The following is a 25,935-nucleotide window of genomic DNA, read 5'->3' on the forward strand; positions in this document are numbered from 1 at the left end:
GGTTGGTCACAGAGGCCTTACCTTTGAATGAGGGTCCCAAAGAGCAGGTGGAAAACCTTCTGGATATTCTCCATGCCCAGCCAGCTCCAGTGATCCATCAGCAGCAAACGCAACAAGTCCAGGGCCAGGTCAGCCAAAGCAGTCTCAGAATCTGCCAGGAGGAAGAGGAGGATCAGACAAGCCAGCTTGGAGCCTAAGCAAACAACAGTGAAAAGCACAAATTCCACTATTTCCCCCAAGAGTCTGAACAATGCTTTGCCCCCAGCTTAACACCTCATGCCATATGCAGGTAGTCAGCCTGTGGCTCCTGTCCTCATCACCCTCATTTCCACTTCCAAATGACAGTGTGACCAAAACAGGTGAGAAGGAAGACTGTGAGTGTAACCAGAGCAAGGAACATTGCTGAAGACCATCCTCCCCAGTGTTCCTGAACACTTCCCCTTCCTACCACACACAATTCTCAAGGCACAGAGCTCTGCTTGGTGTCTGTGGGCTGCCATCGTGTGGCAGGCCTGAGTCTCAGCAGGACGATGGTGCATCTGTTTTATCCAGATGCATCAGTTCTGCTAATGACACTCCTACATCCACACCTGGTGGCACGGATCAGGCACAGCAAAACTCCTCTCATCCTCAGGTGGATGAGAAAGCCTACAGTATAAACACATTCAACTTGCTAGCAAAACAACTCTATGCAGCTTGGATGCAAAGCATCATAGAGATGCAGAACAAAGCTGTTAGTGCACAACAAAACTACCCCAGATAACCACCCCTAGGCCAGCACCCCAACGAGGCTGCTGCACCTGCAGAACTACTAAGCCATTCCCCAATGACTCATCTTTCAACCTCTCTCTCTGTAGAGAGCTGATGGAAATAAAGGGGAGAGCTTCTAAACCCCATCATGCCTCCTTCCCTCTTATCTACTCATGAACTAATAACTTGAGGCCATTCATCTGGAGGAATCCAGGCATTTGAGTGCACTCAGCTTCATGCTCAGGCCCACACACAACTCAGTCCCCTAGCTGTGCCCTCTGAGAGTTGACTTCCCTGTGCAAGAACTGGAGCAGGCTGCTTGCTTCACTGTAACTCCATAGATCAAAAAATAAGGGCTGTCAGCGAGCTCTGTCTGTTCCCACTTGCATCCAAGCCTCCTTCCTTGCAGAGCTGCTGGCCATTCTCCTCCACCCAGCGAGTAGACAGGGATGCTGCTTGCCTTCAGCCCCAGACATACATTCCTTTTGTCCAGCCAGACCAGTCTGCCCTGTCTCAGCCTTCAGGCATTTGACATCATTTATGTACAGGCTTCCTCAAGGGTACAACTAACTTGGCCTGTCTCTATCTCCTGTTCTCCGTGCAGTGCTGACTTCCCATTCCAGTCCTGCTCCACGGCAGCTCCAAAACAACTGCAGGCAGAGCTGGTAGCACAGGCTGTTTCAGAACCCCAGACCCATCCTGTCACCAACATGTGCTTTCAGTCACAGCTTGCCAAACTTTCAAACCACTGGAATGAAATTTCTGCACAGTTCCAGCTGATACACATTAGCTATTCCAAGAACAAGATTAGAGAACATTTCTGCTCACACTCAGGGTAATCTTGTAGTTGCTCTGAGAGGACAAAGACCTCCATCCTTCAGAGGAGGGATCTATAACCAGAAATGGAACATTGTTCCTTGAACTGAGGTTATGTACTTGTATTTGCAATAAATTCATCCCAACTTAACAGAATCTCAAATATCCTTTTACAGTGCATGGACAAATCAAGGCTAACTTGAAACTATCAAGAAACCATAAACTTAAACCTCCCAACAGCACCACAAAGGACGCAGCTTGCTGTCTCATCAATCAAGGAGCAACAGGTAGGGGACCAGATGCTCAGCAGGACCTGAGGAAAAAGGCTGGAACAATGGGGCTGGGCTCACCCGTGTCCAGATGTGCTCCCTGCTCTGATGTGCTCAGCCCATCTGTATCCTCCTGCAGAGATTTTTCTTTGGCTTCTTCACTCCCCTCGCCCTCAGGAGCTTTGCTGGGGGCTGCCTCCAGCAGCTTTTCCTGCTTCTGGATGAAGGATTCCATAGCAGCCAGTGACAGGGTGCCAGAGACCTACAAAAGCACCAGTGTGTTAATACCAATCTATACTGCCCAGACAGCACCCACCACCACCCAATAGAGCACCTAGGGGTGCTCACTGCCTTTCTGCAAAGGCCTGGCATACAGGTATAAGGCTGCAGCAGCCACAACCTTTGTGCACGTGGATAATTCCAAGCCAGCACCCCAAGAGGGCAATGATCAGGATCACGAAAGCATCATTAGAGGGATCTGAACTTACAGTGCTGCCTTCCCTCACAGAGTACACAATCCTGTCGTGTGCTTCACTCACACTCAGCACTGGGGTGATTTTGCTGGATGGGAACCTCAGCCTGGACCTGGGAAAGAACGAAGGGCACAGTCAGGATTTCCCCCACAAGCTGTAAGCAATGTTTCCTAGTTTCAGCTAAGAACCTGTAGCAGCTGTTTGTGCAAGCTAAGTCTGATTAGAGCTAAAGCAGTTCCAAACAGCACCTGCCACACCAAGGATAACAAAAGCTAGCTGCAGAACCATGCAATGAAAGCTTTAGATTACTGGTCTTCAACAACATCATCCTGAAATATCGGCTTTCCAACATCCACCACAACACCCTCTTTAACAGATGTTTTAGATACGAGTCCGCATGCAGATGTGCACATTCCTGCTCAGCAAGGTGTGAGCAACATCAGCGCACCCAGGAAAGCGTTCAGACAAAATCAGAGTTGAGACATACCCAGCAGGATTGTGAAATTACAAACACATACACAGAAAGGACGATATGAAAAGGGCATTTCAGACTTGGGACACATTGTAAAATAGTCTGTTTATCATGAAGGAATGCTCTGTCCAGCCAAGATGCTTCACAAATTGAACTTCTTTCCTTTTTGTTAAAAAAAATAATTATCCAATGTTTTTCCTAGCAAAACATCTTTATTTTCCTGGAACAACAACAACAACAACAGAGCCACATTCACGCCGTGGAAGTCTGACCATTCCTGGAACAGCCTTTAATCCAAACAAGGGCTCAAATGCCCTTCTCAGCATGCAAAAGGGAAAGAAACTCAACTGCAATTGGACTGAAGGAGCCCTTACTTGTTTGCCTTCTTCCCATCCTGCTGACATTTCCCATCCACTTCAGACTCACTCAGATCCTCTGTGGGGCTCTGGGGCTCTGACCTGGGGAATGCTGTCTTCAGGGTGTCCACGATGGCATTGACAACAATCTGCAGCGAGAGCCAGGAATGCCATCAACCACTATCAAAGTTCGCTTGAATAGGAACCAAACAGTTTTAAGACTTGCAGTGTCCCTGTTTTCCATGGGAAATAAAGAACCCACAAAGCAGACCCTCTGAGAGGGGCTCTGACCTTTCCTTTGGACCCTTTGTGGCTTCCTGGGCAAACTCAATGCACCTATACAGAGTTTGAGTTTTTTAGCTGCTGCTGCAGCAATGCAGGCACATGCAAAGGGAAGCTGGTGCACCCACCTACCTTGTCTATCCTGGAGACAACAAATGGCTTCTTGACAAATGCAATCCTGGCGTCGGTGTTCAGAGCAAGGAACTCCTGCACCTCCTCACTGTTTGCAATCTCAGGGACTGCACACAATTGCTGTAAGGGGAGAGGGCTTTAGGTTTTCGCAGAGCAAGCGTCACAGATTTATCATGTGAAATGCAAGCAGGAAACACCTGAGGTGCTGCACTGCATCAATACACAACCATCCTGAGCCACTGATCTATGCCAATTAAATACTTAAGAGCCAGCACAAGAGCCCAGCCCTCAGGTATCACATCAGCAATGATCTGGTCACTGCACCAGAGGAAAGGGAATGGAAGCAGGGGATACAGGCACCAAGTACCTCACCTTCAAGAAAGATTCCAGCAGACTTTTTCTGGCTTCCACTTTATCGCTGTCCATATTTCCAAATGGGAGATCAGGGAACAGTTTCTTTGGTCCTTTGATATCTGGAAATAAAACGCACATTTGTGAGCTCCAGAGAACTGTAAGAGCTGTATTAAAATCTTAATGTTCTTTCACTTAAAACTACCACAACTGTGCCTCAACCCAATACAAAACACCCCCCAGATCAGGCTGAGTCAGACCTTAAAGCCACCTGTGTGGAAATAATGTAAATCCAATATTTTATTTATAATGCAGCTTATATACAACAGTCCCTTGCACACAAGCAAGATGCCTGCAGATCATTAACATTCAATATTGCTGTTCATTGCCAAAGTGCAAAACTGCAAAAGGCTGTTTGGGAACATAATGTTATAATGGGATGGAAAGCGCCATGCTAATAATAGGGCAAAGTCTTTGGCCGTAGCAAATAGGAATGAGCCCAAGTGCAGCAGCTGTGGATACAGAAATAAAGGAAAAGAGCTGCTTACCTTTAGAAGGCATCAGATAGGCAGGAACCTCCAACAGGAGATGCTCTCACCTCCACTGCCAACCCTTAAATGAGGTCTAGGAAGGGGTGGATCCTGACTCCAGCCCTCCCATCACTCAGTACATTGCATGCACCTGAGATCCCCTGGGCTGGCCCTGCCCTCCCACCAGGTGCTCCATCACTGCTTCAGGCCATGACTTAGCATTTCTACTACAGGGAACAAGGATGCTTTCTGCAACACTGGTATTTGCCAGCTAAAGAAATTCTGCTTCCCAGCAGCTCTGCATAGAGGAGCGCAGGCACCTCAAACAGCCTGGCTCAGAGAGGGCTGCACATGCTCAGAGCAGGGAAGGGCACACTGTGATCACAGCAGCTGATGCAGTACTGACTTTTCAGGAACTTGCGGAGCTCTGGTTTCTCCTCCAGCCTGGTCTGCAGGTTGAGGAACTCCCGGTAGCGGCGGTTCACAGTGTGATAGGCCATCTGCTGAAGGCTGCCTGCAACCTCACCCTCCAGGGCTGTCTCATACTGAGGAGGAAAGCAATGCTCGTTAATCCTTACAGACCTCCAAACAATACCATGTTACCCACACATCCCACCTAGCAACTCCCCAGGTCTCTCCCCACACAGCACGCACATCTCTCACAATGAAGGGATGGCTACAACTCACCTTGATGGTGTACAAGGTGTAGGGGTGGAAGCCGGTCCCGCTGTGCTCGCGAGCAGTGATGGTGCCGGTTATGCGCAGGTTCTGGATGACCACTGGTCCATCAGGGCTGCTGAGGGGCTCAAAGCTGAAGGTGCTGATAGGAGCAGTCGGGGAGGATGAGAGCAGGGGAAGGGGCTGCCCAGGGTCTGATGGGCTTTGTGGCAGGGCCTCTGGTGTCCCCAGTTCTTTCCCCAAGCTACAGGGCCGCTGCACAGAGGACTTCTTGGGACTGTCCTCCTCTGTCTCCATCAATGGATCAATCTCGATGTCAGGGCAGGAGCCCAGAGCATAAGCAGAGGGGAGAAGCAGACCAGCATCACTGCTGGTGGTACAGCCATCCTCCAAGTCACCCATCCCATCCTCCGAAGCATCTGTTCCCTCCAGTGGAACAGGAACATCAATGAGAGGCTCATTAAGAAAATCCCCAGCAGATGATGGTGCCAGCAGCTCCACGTCCCGGCCTGGAGAGTCCATCTCCAAACCCTCATAGGGGAACAGTGAACCCAGGCCTCGTGGCCGCAGGACAACCCCCTCACTGCAGGGTGGCTCACTTGGTACATCTACACCATCCTCACCACCAGCTCCTGCTTCTTGCCCAGGTGATGTGGACGGGAGTGGAACTGCTGGGGCAGCAGCTGGTTGTACAGTGAGGGGCAGAGCATCCGGCATTGGAGCTGCAGGGCTGGGCTTCTCACCCTGCACCTTCCTGGGGAAGGCCCCAACCAGCAGCAGGTTGATCCAGTCGGGGTCAGCCATCTTCCTGATGGCCGGCAGCAGCACATTGCAGGCCACCAGCTCCACCACCACAAAGTGACCCGTCCTTGTCTCCAGGTGGGGTCGAGGCACCAACACCCGAAGCAGCAGCTCCACCGAAGCACGGGCATAGCTCACCTCAGCTGTAGGGCTGCTAAGGGCTGGGTGCAGGCCTGTAATCTGATGGTACTCCTGCCACAGCGGCCCATGGCCCTGTAGAGCCTGCAGGTAGCTCTGCAGGTGATGCCCACACAGCAGGAGCAGCCGACGGGCCAGAGCCTGCCGATCCACCTGCACCATCCGCCGCCTCAGCTCAGCCGCCAGCCCCTCCATGGCCTTCTCCACCTCAGCCTCAAACACACACTCACTGCTGACAGTGTGATACCAGGAGGAGACAAAGTCCCTCACCACCTTCCTGATGGTGCTGCTGATCTCCTGCTCCAGCTGCTTTTCTGCTTCAGGTCTGGGTGCTGCAGGCCGCAGGGATCCAGCAAAGCGCTCCAAGCGCAGCTGCCATCCCGGCCTGCTCAGGGCTCGTGGGCCCAACCAGCCGCCCAGCATCGCTGTGGTCCCACACAGCAGCACCAACACACGCAGATCCAACAGCAGCACCAGCAGCCAGCACAGCACAACACCCAGCACCAGCAGCTCCCTGCGGCACGGCATGGTGCTATTAAGCTCTGCAATAGGATATACACTTAGTGCTGGGACTGAGCAGCAGGAATACACCCAGCAGGATGCACACACACACACAGCGCTCAGCTGGCCCAACTTGCACTGCTCCAGGCTCCTAAGCAGGGGCTCAAACAACAAGGAGCCCACAGCCAGCCATGCATTAGGGCTGCCTAAGATCCTAATTCATCCTAAAATGAATTAATTGATTCTAAGATCAATTAACAGCATCCCTATATGCTGCCCCACACACAGCATTACTCAACGACCCCACAAAGCTCCAAGCACAGAGAACACACACAGCACAGCTCTACCAACCACCCCCTGCATGTTCTACACCTCCCCCATCCAACCCCCCACCTCAGCCCCTCACAAAGCACCGACACACCGACTCCTCACCCTCCACCAGCCCCTCACGCCCCGCACAACCGGCTGCTCCCGCAACGGCCCGTCCGCACTGAGCGGCGCCCGGCGCGGGACCCGCCTCTTTTCCCGCCTTTTCCGGCTCCGCGCGAAAACGCAGCGCCCTCTAGTGGCGCGCGCGCGCGAAATGCAGCGCCCTGTAGTGGCGCGCGCGCGAAATGCAGCCGTTGCGTTGGCGCGCCTCGTGCACGTGAGTTGAGTTACTTTGCGAAGTGCTCATTGCACCGTTTTTTTGCTATTTTATAGCAAAAACAAAACGATGTGCTTCCTAAAGGCCTCGCAAATCGGCTTTACCTGCAGAGCGGCCCGCTGCTGGCTCGTGATCGCCGTCACCTGGCGCTCATTAAGCGCTGCCTAATTAGAGGGGGCGGCCGAAGGGCGGGCCGTTAGCGGCACAGGTGGGCGCTAATTAGCGTTAATTAGCACGTGGCTCGGCCGTTGTGCCCCAGAAGCGGCTATAAGGGCTGCGAGCCGCCACCTCTGCTTGTTGCTCTGTGTGGTTGGGCCTTATTCTATGGCGTTCCGTGAAGGACCCGCGTTTGGATCCTGCCTGGTGGAAGGTAAGGCTGATTTCTGATGTGTTTTTGGGGTTGGGGTGGGGGTCTGGATGTTTGTTGGGCTCTATGTGTGCCCTGTATTGTGCTTTGGTTGTTCTTGGTTCCTTTGTGTACTCATGAAGTTTCTGAGATGTAATGGGGTGAGTTGGGTTGAAGTAATTCAAGTTGGGGTATGAAAATGGGGCTGTGTGTATGGTTTACTTGGTGGTTACTTGGAGTTCTGCTTTGCTGTGTTCGTGCTGTTCCTGGTGCATGGTTCTGTAGAGCTGCTGTTGCAATAGGTGTAAGGTTGGAGTAGCACTGAGCAGCCCCATCCCCATTGTGAGCCGTGTGGTGGGGTCCTGTGGTAGCTCCCATACTGAGAACAGGAGCCCTTTGTGCCTTAGTATTGCTGTTTCTGTCTACCCTTAAGCAAAGAGAGCTCTTGTTTTCATTAGGTAATGCTGGGCATGGTGAGGTGCTCTATGGAACTTACTATTGCTGGGGTTGTAATGGGTAGACGTAGTGTCTCAGAGCTGTGGGCTCCTGGTGGCTGAGTCCGAACTCCCTGCTCCCCCCAAGCTTTGCTTTATATTATTTAATGAGATCCTTAAGCGTCTTGGTTGTTAGCATGGAATTCATTAAGGCTCCATCAGCCATACAGAGCACAATGTGACAGCCATACTTGTATTACGAGCGGCGTATTAATCTTGGAATAGCGCTATTTGTTTTCCTCCTTTGCTTTTATGGTGCTTAAAAGCATGTATCTTCCCCCGAAAATCAATAACTAAAGCTATGAATAATAAAAAAACACTGCAGTGAATGGCTCGTGGAGATCCTATGGCTGCAAGTTGCAGCTGTAAGACTCTGTTTGCTATCCGTTAAGTATGTGAACTCCGAAGAATTATGCAGATTATAATAGCTGTATCAACATAAGTATGTTTTGCTGATAGACTTTCCTGATTGGATCTGCAGGACGTAAGCCTGCTAATCCCCTGCATGGAGGACCTGATTATAGGAGAGTGCTCTGTGGATCTGCAGATAGAAAGTTAAGAAACAATTAAAAGAGATGTTGGTTGGTGTTTGGTGTTCCTCCAAAGCTCTCCTGGTGCTGCTGTGTTTGTGTTTCTATTGGAGGTTTTTTTTCTCTTTCCTTGTGGCTTGGCTCAAAACCAATGGACCCAAATCTGAGCCCTGCTGCAAACACCTGCTTTGTGCTTTGCTTGTTAATGTGCAATCAGGGTGATGCAGCCCATTGCACCTGGGTGTTTGCATGCTGTGGACCTTCCCTTCTCCCCTCCTCAGCCTATTGGAGCTAATAATGGTGCTGCAGTGGAATAGACCCCCTGTAATTAAAAAACCTTCTTGCTGTGCACTTGACAGTCTTTAAAGTCATACAGTTTTGCATGTAGGAATTTGCATGTTAGATCTGCTTATTAACATCACCTTGCTAATATCAGCTGTCACTGCAGGAGGTTCCAGTCAGCTCTACAAACTCTGCTCTTGCTTAACGATGCTTCAGATGTCTTGTAGTTGGATCTGGTGTTGCTCTGTGTCTCAGTTTCCCCTTCTTGCTCCCCATATACAAGGGAAGGGTATGGTTTGGGTTGGCAGGATACAGGATGCCAACCCAAATGCTGGGAAGCCATTGCTGCTGCAGCTCACCCTATGCCGCCTGGCACCCCATTAGCAAATAAATTTGTTATTTTCAGGACAGTGCAGTGAGTTAATGCGACGTGTGCATCACCAAACCCCAAACGTGCTGCCTGCGGAATCGGGCGAGTTGCGGTGATGAATGTCATGCAAAACTCCAAGGCACTTAATTGAAGGTGGTTTCAACAGAATATTCAATTAATGCTCTCTGCGTCGCAGACAGTCTGGAAAAGGCGCTGTTTTCTCCTGAGGATCTGTGTTACTGTGCAACAAACAGATGAAAATGAACCGTTTTACGGCCTCCTAATTGAAAGTCGATGCACCAGTTGGATTAAAATTTTCATGGTGGGGGGAACTGGATGCCTCAGGGGTTTGGTAATGGGATGAATGAGCTGCCTCGTATCCAGCCGCAGGCAGGAGCAGCTGGGAGCAAAGGGCTGAGCCGTCCCTGGTGGTATGTGTGGTGTTAGCAGGTGGCAATGGAGCAGTGTGGGGGGCTGCTGTGTTCATCTATAGACCCCTCCTCCCTGCATGGTCCCCTCTTGGGATGCGCTGCCCTTTCCAATGGGAGCCAAAGCAATGAAACCATGACAGAAATCAGCGCGTTTCCCTACCTGATGGATTGAAGTTGTTGTATGGGGCCTTCCATTGCATTGTGTATGAGTATTAATTTATGCTCCTGCACCCATTGATGATTTAGCTGTTTTAAAGCATTATTTACAATGAGTTCTATACCCATTTTGCTGTGATGATAGTGTTGTGATAATGGGAATTTACAGTCCTCACTGACAAGAGGCTGTAAACCAACCGGCTGGATATGTTTTTGTATTCCTACAGGCCTAATTTGTAACATAAAGCACTTAATAATTGTTATTAATGAACCTGCTGTGGTCAGTCTATGGACCCAGCTGGAAATCACATCTGCTATTGGATTTGCAGTAAGTTCCTGCAGGTGGAAGGAATGCTGCTGGAGCAGGATGGCTTTGGGGAGCATTGAGGCCAATGTAGGGTGTTATAAGGTTGGACCTGAAGGGCTGGGTGATAAAATGTGCCATTTACCCATCTGGATGCCTTTGTTGGAAGCCATACCCATGCTTTCAAGTGCTGATGTCAGCAATTAAATGGCTTTGGAGGGGTTCAGTCGATGGTTTGAGTATCCCTTAGCAAAGCCCTCACCCCCAGTTTGCAGCCTTGCATGCTGTCTGTGGTTGTTGAACTGAGGTAACGCTTTGAAGTATCACCAGATCTTTGCAAGAAGAATATTTTGCATAATTGGTTTCTGACAAGGCCTAAAATACTATTTAGAGTCGCATGGCTGAGTGTTAATTTATGCCCATACTCCTAAGCGTAACTTTGTTATATGGCAGCATTATTTACGGTGCCAGCTCAGATCTATTGTGCGTTGGTGGTAATGGAGATATATGGCTGGCTGTGGCAAGAAGCTATAAAAGAAACGGGGTGATGTTTCTCTGCAGTTATGGACTTAATTTTTTCATGTGAGATATGGCAGCGATTGTGGGTGATGTGAGCTGATAGTCAATAGGATGGTGCAGGGCTGGGTCTGGCTTGGAGGAATAGGTTCCTTTTGGAAGATGCTTTTCAGCTCCTGCTGTGTCTGCTCGCTTCTTGCAGTGCTTTTAGGGTCTTGAAATCAAAGTTGCAGGCGCTGACTTGCTGCTGCTCTTTGTTTCCATTGAATATAATTCTCACATTTAATTAAAACTTAAATCATATGAAAGTTTAATCCAGTGTGTTGAAGATGATAAATCTAAGCCTAGCAGGGATGGGGGGAAAAAAGGGCATTTTGCTGTAACATTTGGGACAGCCTGGATGATTTGGCTTTGAGAAGGGTGATCTGCTGTCCTCACCCATTGCCCCAGTGGGTTCTGAAGCTCTGGGCAGATCCTTGTCCTTCCAAGGCAGGTTTTGGGAGCGTGGCTTTGTTTTGGATGGGATTGAAGCACTGTTGTGCGACTCCATCAGACGTTACAGGCAGGAACATGTCTTGTTTTTGCATTAGCTCCTTTATGTTGTACTTGACAAAGCACAACAGGAAATAATTGGGGAAAGCAAGTCTGAGGTTCAAGTTGTTTCACAACAAGGAATGCAAATGTGAGGGTTGGAGAAGCATCAAAACAGAAGGTTTCCATGTCCTTAGATGTTATTTTTTTCCCCTCCTCCATGAAATTTCTGCAGGTAAAAGATCTGACTGTGCAGAGCTCTTTGCTTCCAACAAATCTCATTTTGCTCTGATGGAAAACCATTCCACCCCAGCTCTTTCTGGCCAGATTTATTCCTTCCCTCCGTGTGTTTCCTTGTCATGGAGCCCGCCCCAAAGCTCTGGGAAAGGCATCAAAACATCTGCGGGTACTTCAAAGCTTGGCAGTCATGTTAGATGTCCTGCAGCCGCTGATCCAGCGTGGGACGTGACCCCTTCCAGGTGTCCCCCTCTTCCAAAGACCTTGAAAGGAGCCCTGATAGACTGAACTCCACTTCTGCAGCAATCGCCCGCCTGCGAGACTTTCCCTGTGAAAATGCAGGGGTTTGGGGAATGTGAAAGGAGGACGAGTGAGATGAAATGAGAAACGAGGGGGGAGCTGATGAGCAGGCAAGGTGTTAGTGAGATGGAGAGAGGAAAGGCTTTCCCAAAGCACGCTGTAAAAGCCAAGACGGTGCTGTCACGTTGAGCATAAAGTTAATGATTTGCCAATCATTAACTGCTGCAAATCCCTGCTGAGTGTGAAGGAAGGGGTTTGCCAGAGCAAAGGGGAACCAAAGTGCTGCTCCTCCTTGTACTGGGGTCTGTGGGTACACAGCGTGAGTGTGAGCAAAGCTGAGACCCCTGTGGGTTCTGCAGGAGGCAGAGCTGTGTTTCATAGGGAGCACAAGGAAAAGGTTCCTGGCTTCCCTGTGAGCATCCCTGCATATTCACTGTGTGTGGGGGAATAAAGCACTGTCTGTGTTCCAGTGTATTGAGGGTTAAGGAGGTGCCCATAAGAAATGGGGTAATCCATTGTTTAGACTTGAAAGCTCATTATTGAGTGATGCAGAAGATGCTTGTTCTTTCTGAAGGCTGCTTGGGCTGATTCTTCACTTTTTACATCACATTTAAAAATCTTCTTTAAACTCTTATCGCTTAAGAAAAATCTCCTTAGCAATTATAGTTGTTTAAGGCAAAAAAAAACCTTAAAATCCCCAAGGTCAAAGCAGTCTCATCTTTATATGGATTGCAATAAATTACTTCCAGCCTGTTCATAGGATAAGGAAGACCTTTTTATGTAGGAAGGATCATTATAGAGTTGCCAGGTCGTTAATTACATTGGGTTCTACTCGCAGTGCGAGTCGTCTCCATGAAGCAGCAAAGATGGTGGTGAGAGATAATGCAGTAAAAAGTGCATTAAAATGCTTCAAATGTCCTTTGCTCCTATCTGTACATCAGTCAGAACTACAGCTGATTCCAAAAGGGCTCTGCCAATTGGAAGCAATGAACTTTTACAGGTTTGGCTGTGGCCTGTATGGATACTGGGAGTCAGGGCAGGGGCTGGTAGCGCGTCCTGTTGATGCTCAGAAGTATTAAAGTTTAATATACTCTGTTCTGGCTGGCTGTCACCTTGGTGCAAATCCAGAGCTGCCCCATTGCAGTCTATGGAGGAGTGCAGGTGCATGAGCAGAATCTGGCCCTGGGTGCCTTATTTACTGCTCAAACCACCTGCTTCAGGAGATAAAGCAGCTGCTATCTCTCTAGCTTTAAATGTGACATTCAGGCGGTGATGTGCTCGGTCCCCCCATCGCTTTAGATGCTTGTTGATTTTTCTTAAATGTCAGAAGAGTTTTTAAAGTTGATTTGAATGCAGCAGCACAGCCCTCCCATGGGGTCAGTCTGTCTGTCCTGCTCTGGGGCTGCCTGGGCAATGTGTGCAGGGGGCATCAGCCCTCTCCTTTATTAACAAGGTGGAGTGGTCCCATCCCTTATGGCCCCGGGAGGCTCCAAAATGAGGCAGATCTCAGCACAGTGAAATGTTTTTCCTGCTGTTTTCCTTGGAGCTGGATCCTCAGTGGTTGCTCGTAGACAGCAGGGGTCTGTGGAAGGGGTCAGGTGCAGCTCTTACCTCCATGCTTCCCATTCCCTGCTGTTGGCTCAGCCCCTGCTTTGAAGGTGAAGCTGGGAGAAGCTTTATGGATGCTAAAGAGGAGGATGCCACATCCAGGCTCTGCTGTTCTGCAGGTCGAGTGTTGTTTGCATAGCAGAGCTCCCTGCTTTGGAGTGGGGCAGGGTGGCCGTGGGGCAGGCACAAATGCGCCGTGTCTAATCGTGAGCTCAAAGCCTTCACTATCAAACCTTCAGCTCTTCACAGCCTAATTACAACTTGCCTGGTGCATTGGTTACGATGAGCAATGAAGATATAATCACTGCTGTTATTTGTCCTTCCCGGCTCCAGCTGTTAAAACAATTCCTCCTTCATAGCCCAGCCAATTTCATGGCTCTGATGCGTCCCCGCTGCTGCCAGCCCGTTCCTGCATCCCGTGTGCTGGGCGCGATGCTCCACAATCTCCATGAAAGCAGCCTATTTCCTGCATGAAGCCCGTGAAATTGGGAAGATAATATTTTCAGAGCTGCTGGTACCCTGATTGCGTGTTTGTTTGAAATGACAGTTTATGTTGTCTCTCTCTTTCATTAGGGAGGTTCAGCGATCGCGATGTTATTAACTAACAACAGCACTCACTGCATATAAACATGATTCCGCAGAGACACTCCAAGGAGCACTTGAAGGCAGAAGGGAGGGAGGTTGAGAAGGGAGAGAGATGCTCTGTTTCTTGCCTTCTTTCCCCCCCCCCTCTCCTTGCAATGCAGGGGAGGGAATTGGAGCTAGATTAAAGCTCAGAAGAGTTCTGTTTGTACCGAAATCCCCTGAAGGTGGAGGGATGAGGATCTTCCTGTTCCCTTTCCAACCGAACCCCATCCTGCAGAGGGATGCGATGTGCTTTGCCCAGTTTCTGCAGCATCTCCCAAAGCCATCCTGCCACATTGCTTGCATGCTGAGGTTTGTGCAGCTGTCTTGATGTAGGCTGCTGGCCTTAAAGCATCACTGAATGTGGGAGCTGTTGCTGCTGTGAGCTGGGCTGCAGGAGCAGCATCGTCCCCAGGCAGCTGGGAAGTGATGGATGCTGAGTGCAAGGTGTGGGTTTAGGTTGAAGGTGGTTATGGTGGTGTGGCTGGGTGGGCAGACAAACCCTTGTGTGAAACTGGTGGTGGAACTCAGCCTAGGAAATAGAGGAGATGCTGGCATCATCAGAGCTGGGCCTTGATGGGAGGGTTTTGCCCTTGCCTCCTGTCTGTGGTGGAAGAACAAGAGGAATGGTTTTGGTGTGAGCATCAGCACTTGCCCTGCGTGGTGGTTGTGCTGCTGATTTCCCATGCTGCTGGTGCTGCCTCTTATTAAATGTAAATGGCTGTGAAATGGGCTGCGGGGGAGTTCTCTGTCCCGAGGTGTGGAGCTTGTTTTAAACGGAGCCGGTGAAGTTGCTTGTAGCTATGGCTGCCCATTAGAAGATCCTGTTTCCAGTGAGTTAACTCTGCCAGGCGATAATTGTTCAGGCTAAAAATGTCCGTGCTGTAAGTCTGCCTTGGGCTGTTGGAAACTGCGGAAAGGGAGTCTTCTTTTAAAATAAAAATCTATTTTTTAAAGAGGAAACCAAGTGAGGTGGCAGCGGAACTGAAGAGATCCTATATCTCCATGAGATGGAGGCAAAGGCTTGGAGTTGGGCAGGGGGATGCGGGTATAGATGTAGCGGTGGGCACAGGAAGGGAGAGGAAATGTGTGTGTGTGTGAGAGAGATCTGTCCATTTTCATTACCACCGACTCATAAACAGGAGGCTCTGCTGCGGCTCTAATAGCTGCTGCCTTGTTCATCCCCACATGGGCTGCTTGGTTAATGTGGCTCTCCTGGCTAGATAGCAAAAACGCTCACGACAGGTTGTTAAAGGAGCTTGATTAAAGGTATAGCAATTTAGGAAATAGCAGAAGGCTTCTCATTCAGCCTTAATTTGGCCATTTGCATGGATTTGTTCACTGTGATTGTTTTGAATGATATAATTGGGTGTTATTTTCTCGATGGGAGTGCTTTATCTATTCCAAAGAAGTGCTAGCTGCAACGCAAACATCTCTCCCAGGTTCTGCTTTGTCTCCGTCCTGTCTTCAAGAATAACCATCAACAACAAAAAGACAGCACAGGCTGCTGGGGTCCTTAAACCCCTGCATTCTGCAGCCCATGTCCTGGGGGCTTGCAGAGCCAGGCGTGAGCTCAGCTCCTGCTCTCCACCATTTTGATCTCTTTTTTGACCTTGCCCATGTTTTCCCCTTTCCCAACACCTTGCTGCAACAAGTTTGACAAGGTAATTAAATGCGTGTGTGTGCAGAAAAAGCACTTCTTTAGGTTTTGCATTGGAGTCTGGAGAAAAAAAAAGCCAAATTCACCCAAAAAACCCAAAGCCTGAACTTGAGACCTGCCAGCATCCCCACCATCAGTGCTGGTGGAGGAGGTGGGGCTGCACCCCTCTCTGTGCCCCATAGGGCTGCTGGGTGCAGTGGTACCTGGAGAAGGGAGGGAGGCTGTGCTGATGCCTCCCTGTGTGTGCAGCTGATTAGAAAGCAGAAGAATGGAAAGAGAAAATGAAAATGGGAAGGAGCTTGACAGCCCATGGAGAGGTATTTCAGAGGTATTTCAGCTGCAACACAAAACATTTGGTGGTAATTATAGAATAACCTTCATTTAAATGCAAATAAGCTTGTAATTAAGATAAGGGCTCTGTCATTTGCCAGCATTCCTTCCTCCTTCCCTCCCTTGCCAGCCATGGGTTGTGAGATGTTCCCCATCTTGCCAGAGCTGCTGCTTGCTGAGGGGCTCCTATGGCAGGGATAGGGTGCTGTGCTTGGGTGCTGCTGAGATACAGATCCCATCCCCAGGTGTGTGATGCTCAGAAGGGACTGTGGGAGCAAAGCTCCTCTGTTGTGCTCCATGAGCTTGGAATCAAGTTCTAGAAATGGCCAATATCTGCTTCTCGCTGCCAGTGTGAGAGCAAGCAGCATTGCATGGGGAGCTTCCAGCACTGCTTGTGCATGGGGCTTTATGAGCCTGACTTTTGCTGGGGGAAGAGGATGCTACTTCTGGCCTTATCCAGGATGTAAAGATGAGTTGGTGGGTTGGGCTGAGTTGAGCTGCACACCTACTCCTGGACACAGGGTAATAATGTCATGATAATGTTTTGACACTCCCTGCTTTAAGTACCTTTCCCCAGCACTGAAAGCCTGCAGGTAACACCTTGTAATGTGGGAGAGATCCATGCATGGGGCTCCTGCATCCCTGCAGGGATGGGCACTGGAGCACAGCACGGCTCCGGGAACAACCGCTGCTGGAAAGGTTAGCCAGCAACCTTTGCTTAAACTGTCTCAATCTGTATGAAATGTTATCTCTCCGCCTGACTAAAGATATGTGAGCCGAGGGAGCGGAGATGCTCCCAGATTGTATTTATCTAGCCCTTTGAAAGGGCGGCTGAGAAATTAACTCGGCAGCTTAGGAGAACTTTAATGTTTTGATAAGTGGTTGGTGTCGCTGCTCCGCTTGACAACTGCTGTGGAGCATCCCCATCCCAGGCTGGTAGATGCCAGTGCCAGCAGAGCTGGAGCTACAAACCAGCATGGAGGCTGTCTTGGGATGGTGGGATTTGGGGATCAGAGAGGAGGCTGCAGCAGTGAGAGTTTCAGTGGGGCTGGGGGAAAGGATTTGAAGGCAGCCTGGTTATATTAGGTCCTTTCCTTCTCCAGTGAAGCATCCAAGGGAGGAGCAGACCTGGTCATCCGTCAGATAAGACACAGCTGCTTCCCATTGCTGGCAGAGAGCTTTGTTTTCTGCTAAATGAAAGAACTCAAAGAGGCTGGATTTTCTTTGCTGGAGAGGAGCAGGGGAGGAATGTGTGCTGCCCTGGGTGGTTTTGCACTCCCAGTTGAGCTCCAACCAAAGGGAGAAGAGTGTAGGTGAGTGCCTCGGTGCAATTAAACAGCAAGACATATCAGCAGGACCTGTGCTGCTCAGAAATCTGCCTAGAGGAGAGAATAACCTACTGGTGGGAATGTTCCTGAATATACAAAGCATTTGTCAATATAGCTCAGTTTTTAATACTTGATTCTGAGCTATGAATAATTGACCTCAACATGCAGGGTGACCTCTGAAGTGATGCTGAGTGCACTGAGGGGAGCAGAGAGTGTGTGGATTTGGGATGAAAGCTTTATGGGGTGAATAGGACAAAAGCCCCGGGGCAGACTGTGGGGGAGGAGAGCTCTGAGCTCTCTCAGCACTGCCCACGAGATGGCAGCCAGTGCCCGTGCAGCACCCAGCTCTGCACCTTGGTACTTTGGTCATAGGATCATTGGATTGGATGAGGTGTGTCGGATCACATCGTGACCCTCCACTGTCGGCTTCTTGGCTGTAGGATAGAGCTCAGGCTGCTTCCTGTGTGTGGGCAGGTAACACCTGGTTAGGAGCCCTTATGTTGGTGATGGATGCTCCCTGGGGAGGCATTGCAGCAGTGCTGGGGGTTTTCTTTGTCAGCTGTTCGTCTGCACCCCTGTGCTGAGCACACAGCTCTGCGGTGGGCTCTCGTACCCCACTGTAACCAGCAAAGGAGCTGCAGCACAGCAGAGGGCAGCAAGCCCCAGCTCAGCCCTCTGCCTCCCCCTGTGCAGTGCCCCTATTGCTGCAATAGTTCATGCTCTACAAACAGTCCCAATTACGGTATTGATCTTCTGCGTGCTGGGAGCTGATGGTAGGTCCCTCCCCAGATGGCTTGGCAAACACAGCTCTCCATCAGTTGGCACTTCATGAATGTCACACAGCAACTTCCTTTTCATCTCCCCGTGGTCATTGTGGGCGGCTCTCAGTAAGGAGGTGAACCAGTTGTGAATAAATGGGGTCTCCTCCTGCTTCTGTGCTGTATGTGGTTCTAAAATGGGGTTTGTTTGGGAGAATAGTGCAGCTATGAAGGGGATGCCAACTTGCAAGCAGCAGATGGGGAATGATGTCCCAGTGATGCTATGGGTTGGTGACTTGTCAGTGGTGCTTTGTGGGTTCCATCAGTGTGCTATTTTGTGTTGCTAGAAACAATTCAGTTTGGTGTGTGCCAGCCTTCGTTGCTCTCCTTGTTAGGCTGAAATAATCTGCAGCTTGCAGAGCCCTGCTTATTATGGGTCATGTCCTGGAGTGTGGAGCTGAGCATCCTCCCTGCAGGATCTTATATGCAGTATTGACATAGTCAAGCATGTGCCATAAGGGTGAATAAGACCTGCACTTTTCTGGTGTTTTTTTGCTGGCTTCTGTGTATGATTTAAGTACCTTTAGAGCACAGAAATCCCCTCTGGGGGATGGTGTGATTGGTTTTCTCCCTTGCCCAATCTGGTTGTTCCATGTTGGTGATGAAATAAGTTGCTTTTGTCGTTTTCTTGCATGGAGAGTTTACTTGCAGAACTAGCCCTGCAGGAATGCTGCCTCCCTGCTCTGTCCCCTTGGAGGAACACTGTGCAGAATGAACAGAGGCTTCAGTGGTAGCATCCAAGCTCCAGTGAAGCTCATTGCATTGACTGTGGATCATAGCTGACAAAAGCCACGTCCATTGAAAAATGGAGTACAGAGCCTTGTTTTCACTGCCTCCAATTAGCAATATTGTGAGAGGGCCTGGAGGTATCCTGCTGTCCTCGAGGCGGGATGTGAGAGGAATGCAGAGCAGGGCTGTGCTGCCCCGTGCCTGCTGGCGGGGAGCGATCTCCTGCAATTCAATTCCACCTCGTGTCCCTGGGCTGTTAATTTCCATTATCTGAATGTCTGTGCACAAGGTGATGAGGACAAACAGGGACTGGGACAGCAGGGCCCTTCCTTGTGCCTTGCAGGGATGCTCTGCAGCTGCCACACTAAGTGGTCCCCGTGCTCGAGCATGGCAGCCTCATGTGGAAGGGCTTTGGTTGACCTCAGCCTGACTCCTGCTATGCGTCTGGCTTCAGTTACTGCTAATTGACTGGCCTAGGAAGTGTGAAATAAAGTACTGGTATCCGTGTCTGCTTGGGGATGAGGTTCTTGTTCCTTATTGGCAGGAGGGTGCTGCTGGTGCTGCTCAAGGTGCTTCATTTCCTACTGATGACGATGTGCAGAACACTGCTCTGACTTTGCAGACTCCTTGGGTAGCATCAGTAAGAGCAGGCCAATGGGGCTGCTGTTTTGGAGGGGGGCCTAGCAGCAAGGTGAGCATGCAAGCAGGATGTAAAGCCCTGTTTGTATCTTGTATTCCTCCAGCGTTGCAATTTGCAGCCAAAATCATGAGGGCTGGATGCTGAGAGAAATCCATAGTTGCCATAACGACCAACAAACTGTAATTAGTCAGAGTTGAGAAGAGGGGTCCGAAGAACAAATGGAACAAGGAGCTGCTCTTGGAGGGGTGCTGATAGAGATCAGAGAGCCTGGTCACAAGCGTGTTGCAGAAGAACTAATCTCTCTTGGCGCAGCTCAGTCGTTAGGCTCCCGGTGGTGCTGTTTGAAGCCACACAAACTCAGATTTTCTGATGTTTTCCCTTGCGGAGGATGCAGGAATTAGAAACGCCCCATGTGCTGGGGCTGCTGCCTGCAGGTGCGAAGGGGTTGTGCTGGTGGGGATCTGGAGGTGTTTGGTGCACAGAGCTGTGGGTGGGACAAAACTGAGCTTCCTTAGGTTTCCCCTGAGCTAAAAAGCAGCAGTGACTGCTCTGCTCCAGGCACTGGGAACCCTTACTGTGCTGATGTGAGTCGGGGCAGCAGCGCAGCCCTTGCTATGGCAATGGGGCAGAAATCCTGGCTGTGTTTTTGTCTCAGCCCCTTATTGCAGCATGGCCTGGCACGAGCAGCTCTGCTTCTTGGTGCCCTGGTTCTGCTAAAGGGACACTGGTAATAAAACCCCACATAGCATGGGGAAAGCTAATTAGTTCCATTAGAACCTGGGGCAGCACTGCCTGAGCTCTGCCCTCATACCCATCTCTATGAGGTGGTGCTCTGCTGCTTTAGGGGGCAAGAGGCAGGCAGGATCCACGTGGGGAGAAGTCATGCTAGCATGAAAAACTACCCCTGAAACACCTCACAGACAATATAGAACAAAAACCATATATTATAATATGTCTGGAATACAATAGAAGCAAAATCTCCTGGCAGCAAACATTCATGCACTTGACTGCCAAGAAAAAAAAGGACCGTACAGAAGATGAGACATGAAAGGGATCCCTGCACAAAGACTAAAAGTCAGAACACAATAGTATATATTTCAGGCGTATGAAAAGGAAGTGCGACAGTAATACTAAGGAGACAAGATACTCCAACAGAACTGGAGCTGAGGAGAGAGGAAACTCAATCAGCAGTGACACAGGCAGCACGGAGGAGGCAGTGCTTTGAATGGATCGCAGTCCTTTTTATTATTTTTTTTCTTAAATCCTGCTTATTTATTTGATTTCTCGGGGAATTAATCTTTCTCAATTTTTCTCGGCTTGTACAAGAACAAGGGAGCGCATGAATAATACATTGCTGAGACCAAAAAGATACAAGGGGCTGTGTGCATGGGAACGTCGATACGGATGCTGTGCTGGATGAGGATGGGGCTGCAGGAGAGCTGAGGGCTTTGTTGGTTATCTGGCACTGAGTTGCACGGCTCCTTGCCTGGCTCAGGAGCAGCTCTGTATGCTTAACAAATGAGATAATTCCTAATTTGTTTCCCGGTCCCATTCGTGTGCTTGGAGCTGTGCTCCGAGGGGAAGGGCTGGCAGTGCTGGGGCTGTGCTGGCCAAGGGAGCTGGGCTGGAGAGGTGCAAGAGCTGTTGGTTTTCTGTGTGTCTGTGTTAACTTTCCTGCATCAGATATTCAAATGCAGCCGATGGGCTGAAGCCTGGACTTTTTTTTTTCTTCTGTTCTTGCAAAAAAGCCAGGCCTTTCCAACTGTTTGATAGCTCTATTCAAGAGGCTAAGTTCCTTTTTAATAGGTTATTCTCTCTCTGCAAGATCAGAGAGCTTGCCTTTCCCCACCCACCCCTGGCAAAGCCCTGCTGTCTGCAGTTCAAGCGCATCCATTAGCTTTAATGATGTCCTGTAACAAGAAGCCTCCTGCCATCACCCTGCTCAGATGCAGAGCCTCAAATGATGGCTTTAGAAAATGGGGATTGCGCTGCAGGAGCATCTCGAGAAGAAACAAAGGGCTGTGCTGGGTGTTTGCATGCGATGGCAGCACCAGTTCTGCATCTGGGGGGCTGCAGACCTGATGCTGGACCTGTGTTGGTTTGATTTTCCTGGTAGAGCATCATTTGGGAACGCAGAATAGAGCTGGGAAGGCATCAGGGCACTTCCCATGTGGGACCATCACAGAGCTTGAGAGGACAGGACCTTCTTGGTCTGCCCACCTTTACCTGTCTTAATGCTTTTTATGGGGCTGCTGTAGGAAGATGACACTTATCAGCCGATGTTGTTCTTCTTTTTCCCCCTCCATTAATGTTGATGCACCAAAAGCTTAATCAATCTTCTGTGACAAATGACCCCACTCCCAGGGGAGCACAAAGCTGTAGAACAAATCAGCCTTGCAGATTGGAGGCAGAGCTTGCAGATGTGGCAGCCAGGTACCAGCCCGTGCTATGCTCTGCAGCATCCATCTGCACAGAGCACCAGATCCGAATGCAGGATGCTCCATCCCATCCTGCTGTGCTCCTCAGGGCTCACTGCCCTGCTGGCTGCTTTGGCACCAGCTGCTGTGGGTTAGTAATGACTTTCCTTCTCCCTCCAGGGCTGGATGTGAATGGCTGGGCTGGAGGTGAAAGGCCCCGGTTCCCATTACTGATCCAATTTCCTGGACTTTTACCGGGTAGATGGGAATTGCCAGAGCGGAACAGCCTGATGGGCCATTGAGCCTGGTGTCTCCTCTCTGACAGCAGCTACTGTTTGGCGTGTAATTAAAAGCCTTTGTGTTATTTGACTTGTAATGTAATATCGCCCTGCTGTGTCCATATCTCATTCAGGGAAAGAAAAGGCCCTGACATTTGCCAAGATGGAAACAAGTCCCCTTGCATGCTGTGGCCGTGGGGTTGGCTCTGTGCCTATGCCATGCATTGCTCCTTGCACATGGGCAATGCCTACACCCTGAACGTGCATTTTGCCTATGGGTGGAAGGTCTGCAGAGAGCTGAGCTTGCAGGGAACAGCCGTGTGGGAGAGCTCTGTGATTTATTAGGTTCTGCTGCAAACACTGAGATTAAGGCAAGTGCCTTAAATGGTCCTTAAAAGCTGCCTTTGGTTGAAGAGATGAGCCCGTATGATATTCCCTTCTTTTTGCTGTGTGGGCTCGCTCCAGCCCCTCTGTGCTGACACTGCTGCCTGACTTTGTGCTGCAGCAGATAAGCAGCGTACGGCCCCATCCGTCAGCCCTGCTGGGAGGATGCAGCACGGTGAGCTGTGGGCTCTGCTGCCAGGTACGTGCCTGCTCCTGGACTGTGAGCATGCAGAGATAACCGCCCCATAGATTGCAATCTGCTGTCCTTGTTTGCTGTGTGCTGGCCCCAGTCGGAGCTGTGCTGTGAGCAGTGTGCTGCTGCTCCTCCATATGGACCTGTTCTGTGCCTGCCCTTTGATTTGCTGCCTGTTGGCCACCCAGACCCTGGGGGAGGATTGCAGGGTTGAGGTTCAGCAGTGCATGGAGTTAAGGGGATGCTGCCAAATCCCTGTGCTCCCTCCAGAGTCCCCCCTCCATAGGGGGGTTGTATTTAAGGCTGATTAATTTGCCCACCTGCCTGCTGTTCCCTCTAATTGACTGAACCTACAAGCAAACAAACCTGTGCTGATCAATAGAGAAATAATTTCGCAAATTGTGGGCATAAATCATTCCTGATCGGCGTGTGCTTGCGTTCGTTAATGAATAAAGCAAACAAAATCAATTTTCTTTATTAAAATGCAATTGTTCCATCTATTATTACTTTAGTTGGTGAGGAAGAGGATGGCAGCTGCTCTGTAACCCCGTGGGCTGCATGGACACGCATAGGGGCTGCTTTGTGCCCTGATTTACACCCTTACAGCCTCGTGCTGTGTGTGATAACTGCCTTAGAGCTGCGTGGATGCCTGGGGAGCCCCATCTTTTCTATGCTTATAGTTTTTGAATAGTACAAATAACAGTGCAGCCATAAAAGCAGGGATAAATAACCTCGTGCTTGGCCAGATGGGACTGTGCAAAATGCAATGCCCGGAGAAGGTCAAGTTTTTAAATCTAAGCTGGAGCTAAGTAAAATATTGGCTAACTAACTGGATTCCAAAGCTCATAAAACGTTGATAGTGCTGAATGTCAGCTTGAATCTATCTCCTCATCTTTTAGACAGGGAGCCGGTGCTTGCCTTCCTCTTCCCTCCCTGGGGAGATGCAGGAGCAGCAGAAGGGAGCCTGTCAAGTGCCTTGTTTTCCTCTGTGTTGGCAGGGCAGAGCCGGAAAGGTCGTGGGGGTTAAGAGCAGCAGCGAGAGCTGAGCTCCGAGCAGTGCTTCCAGGCACCGTGCTTTGATTTCTTAAGCTGAGAGTGCTGCAAAGAGGGACTGTGTGCTTTGAGTTGTGTGGCCAGGCCTGTGTCCTCTGTAGGAGAAGGAAACCTGCCTGTGGCTGCAGGAGGGACCCTTGCAATTAATGTGCTGCACTCCTAAGAGGTCACCAAGGGCATATTTGCTGTGAGGATGGACGCTGTTCCAGGCAGGGATGCCTTCTGCTCCAACAGCAGAATAAATCTCAGTGTTCATGTTGGTGAACCCCATGTGAAATGCTCCTTCAGCTTGGGTGAGGTCAGCATCCATGGGGGTATTCCAGAGCTGTAGGGATGTGGCACTGCAGGACATGCTGGGGTTGGACCTGGGGGTCTCGATGTTCTTTTCCAACCTGAATGGTTCTATGATCATGTGCAACACTTTGCAAGAGCTTTTGAAGTTGTGATTGGGTTCTTTGCTTGGCTTCTCTCTCCTCTTTGTTCCCTTCAGTGCTTTGGCAGGATCAAGGTCTGCTGACCTCATGCTCCCCAGTTGAATTGCGTTCTCCCTCGCTGGCTCCACTTCAAGGCAGTGTGTCCCATTGGTATGCTCAGTGTGCTGCTCGCTCTTGTACATACTGCATTTTTATTCAAATAATGGTATTGATCGTCGAAATGTAATGGAGAAAGTAAATGAAAACAAATAAACACAGAAGATTTGCACTTAACTTTTCTCAAGGTTTGGTTCTGAAAGTCATGGAACTGTTTGCCCTGTGCAGGACCAGGGGGTGGAGCTGCTCCCTGCTGTGTTGGCATTTGTAGGTGCATGTGGCAACTAAAGGGATCAATAAGCTGATGGTTGGGGCAGGGATCCTGCTTGCAAATCCCAGCCACAGCTGTCTGTCCAGTTACAGAGATCTGTGATAGCACTGAAAGATTTAGTCTTGTGATTTGGGTTGTGGTCTGTCCTCCATCACTTACAGCCTGGTGAAAGTTCTGCTTGTGTGTTGGGTGCCAGCAATGCATTGGATGCATCACAACCACCACGCAGCACTGCAGAGCTGCAGCTTGCCCTCTTGCCCATCTCAGACATCTCACTGTTTCCTGCTCCTCTCAGTGTTTAGCAGTAGGATGGGACTCAGACTGCATTGGAAATATTTCCAGGTCTTGTGGTTGATATGAAGCCCATTGTCTGAAGTGCTTTGAAAGGTTGTAATTGATTGGTTTTCCCAAAGAGCAGAACTTCTTTTCTTGTTTCCATCAAACTAAATGCTTTTAGATTAAAGAGCAACCGAAGTGAGATCTCTGCCTGAGAGCCCCTGCTGGGTTTAGGGTCACCCCTTTTGGAGCTGGATGGGGTGACACAGCAAGTGAGGAGCAAGCACCCCTTTCCCTATGGCTGCTGGGGGGGCTGTTCAGCCCCAAACTGATCGTGGCCCAGGTGGGTGTTTTGGCTGGGTCCTGTGGGGTTCACAGAGCAGCGATTGATGGAGTGCAGCGGGGAGCAGCCAGTTCCAGCTGACAAGATAATGAACTGCCAAACACAGCACGCGAGAAAGGGAAATCCATGATAAATCCACCTCTCATGTGCTGTGGAGGAGACAGATAAACTCCCTCTCCCCTCCTGACAGCGGGATTTTTCTCTCCCAAGCCCATGGCAAGGATGCTGCTGTCCTTCGGCACTGCTGGCTGGAGGTGATTCATTTGGGGGATGTCAGGGTCGTGCTTTCCTCCTCTGGGGAGGTGGGCTCAGCATCTCTGCCCACTCACTGCTCCCCTGCCTTTGCCTGGTGCTTTGGAAGGGGTCTGTCCCTTATCTGCAGTGTGTGTGCTCTCCCAGCTCCTTCTCCGTGTCTGATTAATAAATCATGAAGTTTGCCCAAGACTTCCCTCCGTCCCCACCCAAATACAAACATTCCCCGTCACTGCCACCTTGCAACCAGCAAAGCTGCTCCTTCTGACAATCAATTACCCTCCGGAGATGAAATTATTGTTTAATGGCTTTTGGAACAGGCTCCTGCTCTGACATTCATCACAATCAATAATGCATCAGCGGGGACAAAAGAAATTACCTGCCTCCTGCTAAGTGAAAGGGTCCATTTGTATTCTGTGCAGCCCCTTGGTGCCCAATGGGCTGCAGGTGGACGGGGGAACTCTGGTGAAGTTGGCTCTAACTTGGTGCTCCTGTTTGCCAGATTGGGT

The 25,935-nt window shown here is 50.0% G+C and overlaps 2 protein-coding genes across 5 annotated transcripts in view; one reads left to right on the top strand and one right to left on the bottom strand.

The window, feature by feature from the left end:
* The window catches only part of SNX19 (sorting nexin 19), an 89,338-nt gene extending 82,282 nt beyond the window's left edge, over positions 1 to 7,056 (bottom strand). The window contains exons 1-9 of one of the 4 annotated variants that reach the window (XM_015883989.2): positions 6,982 to 7,056; positions 5,119 to 6,590; positions 4,838 to 4,976; positions 3,923 to 4,023; positions 3,551 to 3,670; positions 3,155 to 3,285; positions 2,324 to 2,420; positions 1,917 to 2,097; positions 22 to 151 (exon numbers count right to left, since the gene is read on the bottom strand). In XM_015883989.2, the coding sequence (XP_015739475.1) occupies positions 22 to 151; positions 1,917 to 2,097; positions 2,324 to 2,420; positions 3,155 to 3,285; positions 3,551 to 3,670; positions 3,923 to 4,023; positions 4,838 to 4,976; positions 5,119 to 6,576 (2,357 nt within the window). In that variant the 5' untranslated portion in view covers positions 6,577 to 6,590; positions 6,982 to 7,056. Of the gene's footprint in view, positions 1 to 21; positions 152 to 1,916; positions 2,098 to 2,323; positions 2,421 to 3,154; positions 3,286 to 3,550; positions 3,671 to 3,922; positions 4,024 to 4,449; positions 4,527 to 4,837; positions 4,977 to 5,118; positions 6,948 to 6,981 lie in introns of those variants that run through there. The other 3 variants (XR_004309620.1, XR_004309619.1, XM_032449141.1) reach the window with 3 other exon arrangements.
* Positions 7,057 to 7,504: 448 nt separating this feature from the next.
* LOC107324282 (protein CEPU-1) overlaps positions 7,505 to 25,935 on the top strand; it is a 267,820-nt gene continuing 249,389 nt past the window's right edge. Inside the window, exon 1 of the mRNA XM_015884183.2 lies at positions 7,505 to 7,565. Within this exon, the coding sequence (XP_015739669.1) occupies positions 7,520 to 7,565 (46 nt within the window). The 5' untranslated portion in view covers positions 7,505 to 7,519. The remainder of the gene's footprint in view (positions 7,566 to 25,935) is intronic.

This window comes from Coturnix japonica, chromosome 24 (genome assembly GCF_001577835.2).
Source record: "Coturnix japonica isolate 7356 chromosome 24, Coturnix japonica 2.1, whole genome shotgun sequence".
Taxonomy (NCBI): domain Eukaryota; kingdom Metazoa; phylum Chordata; class Aves; order Galliformes; family Phasianidae; genus Coturnix; species Coturnix japonica.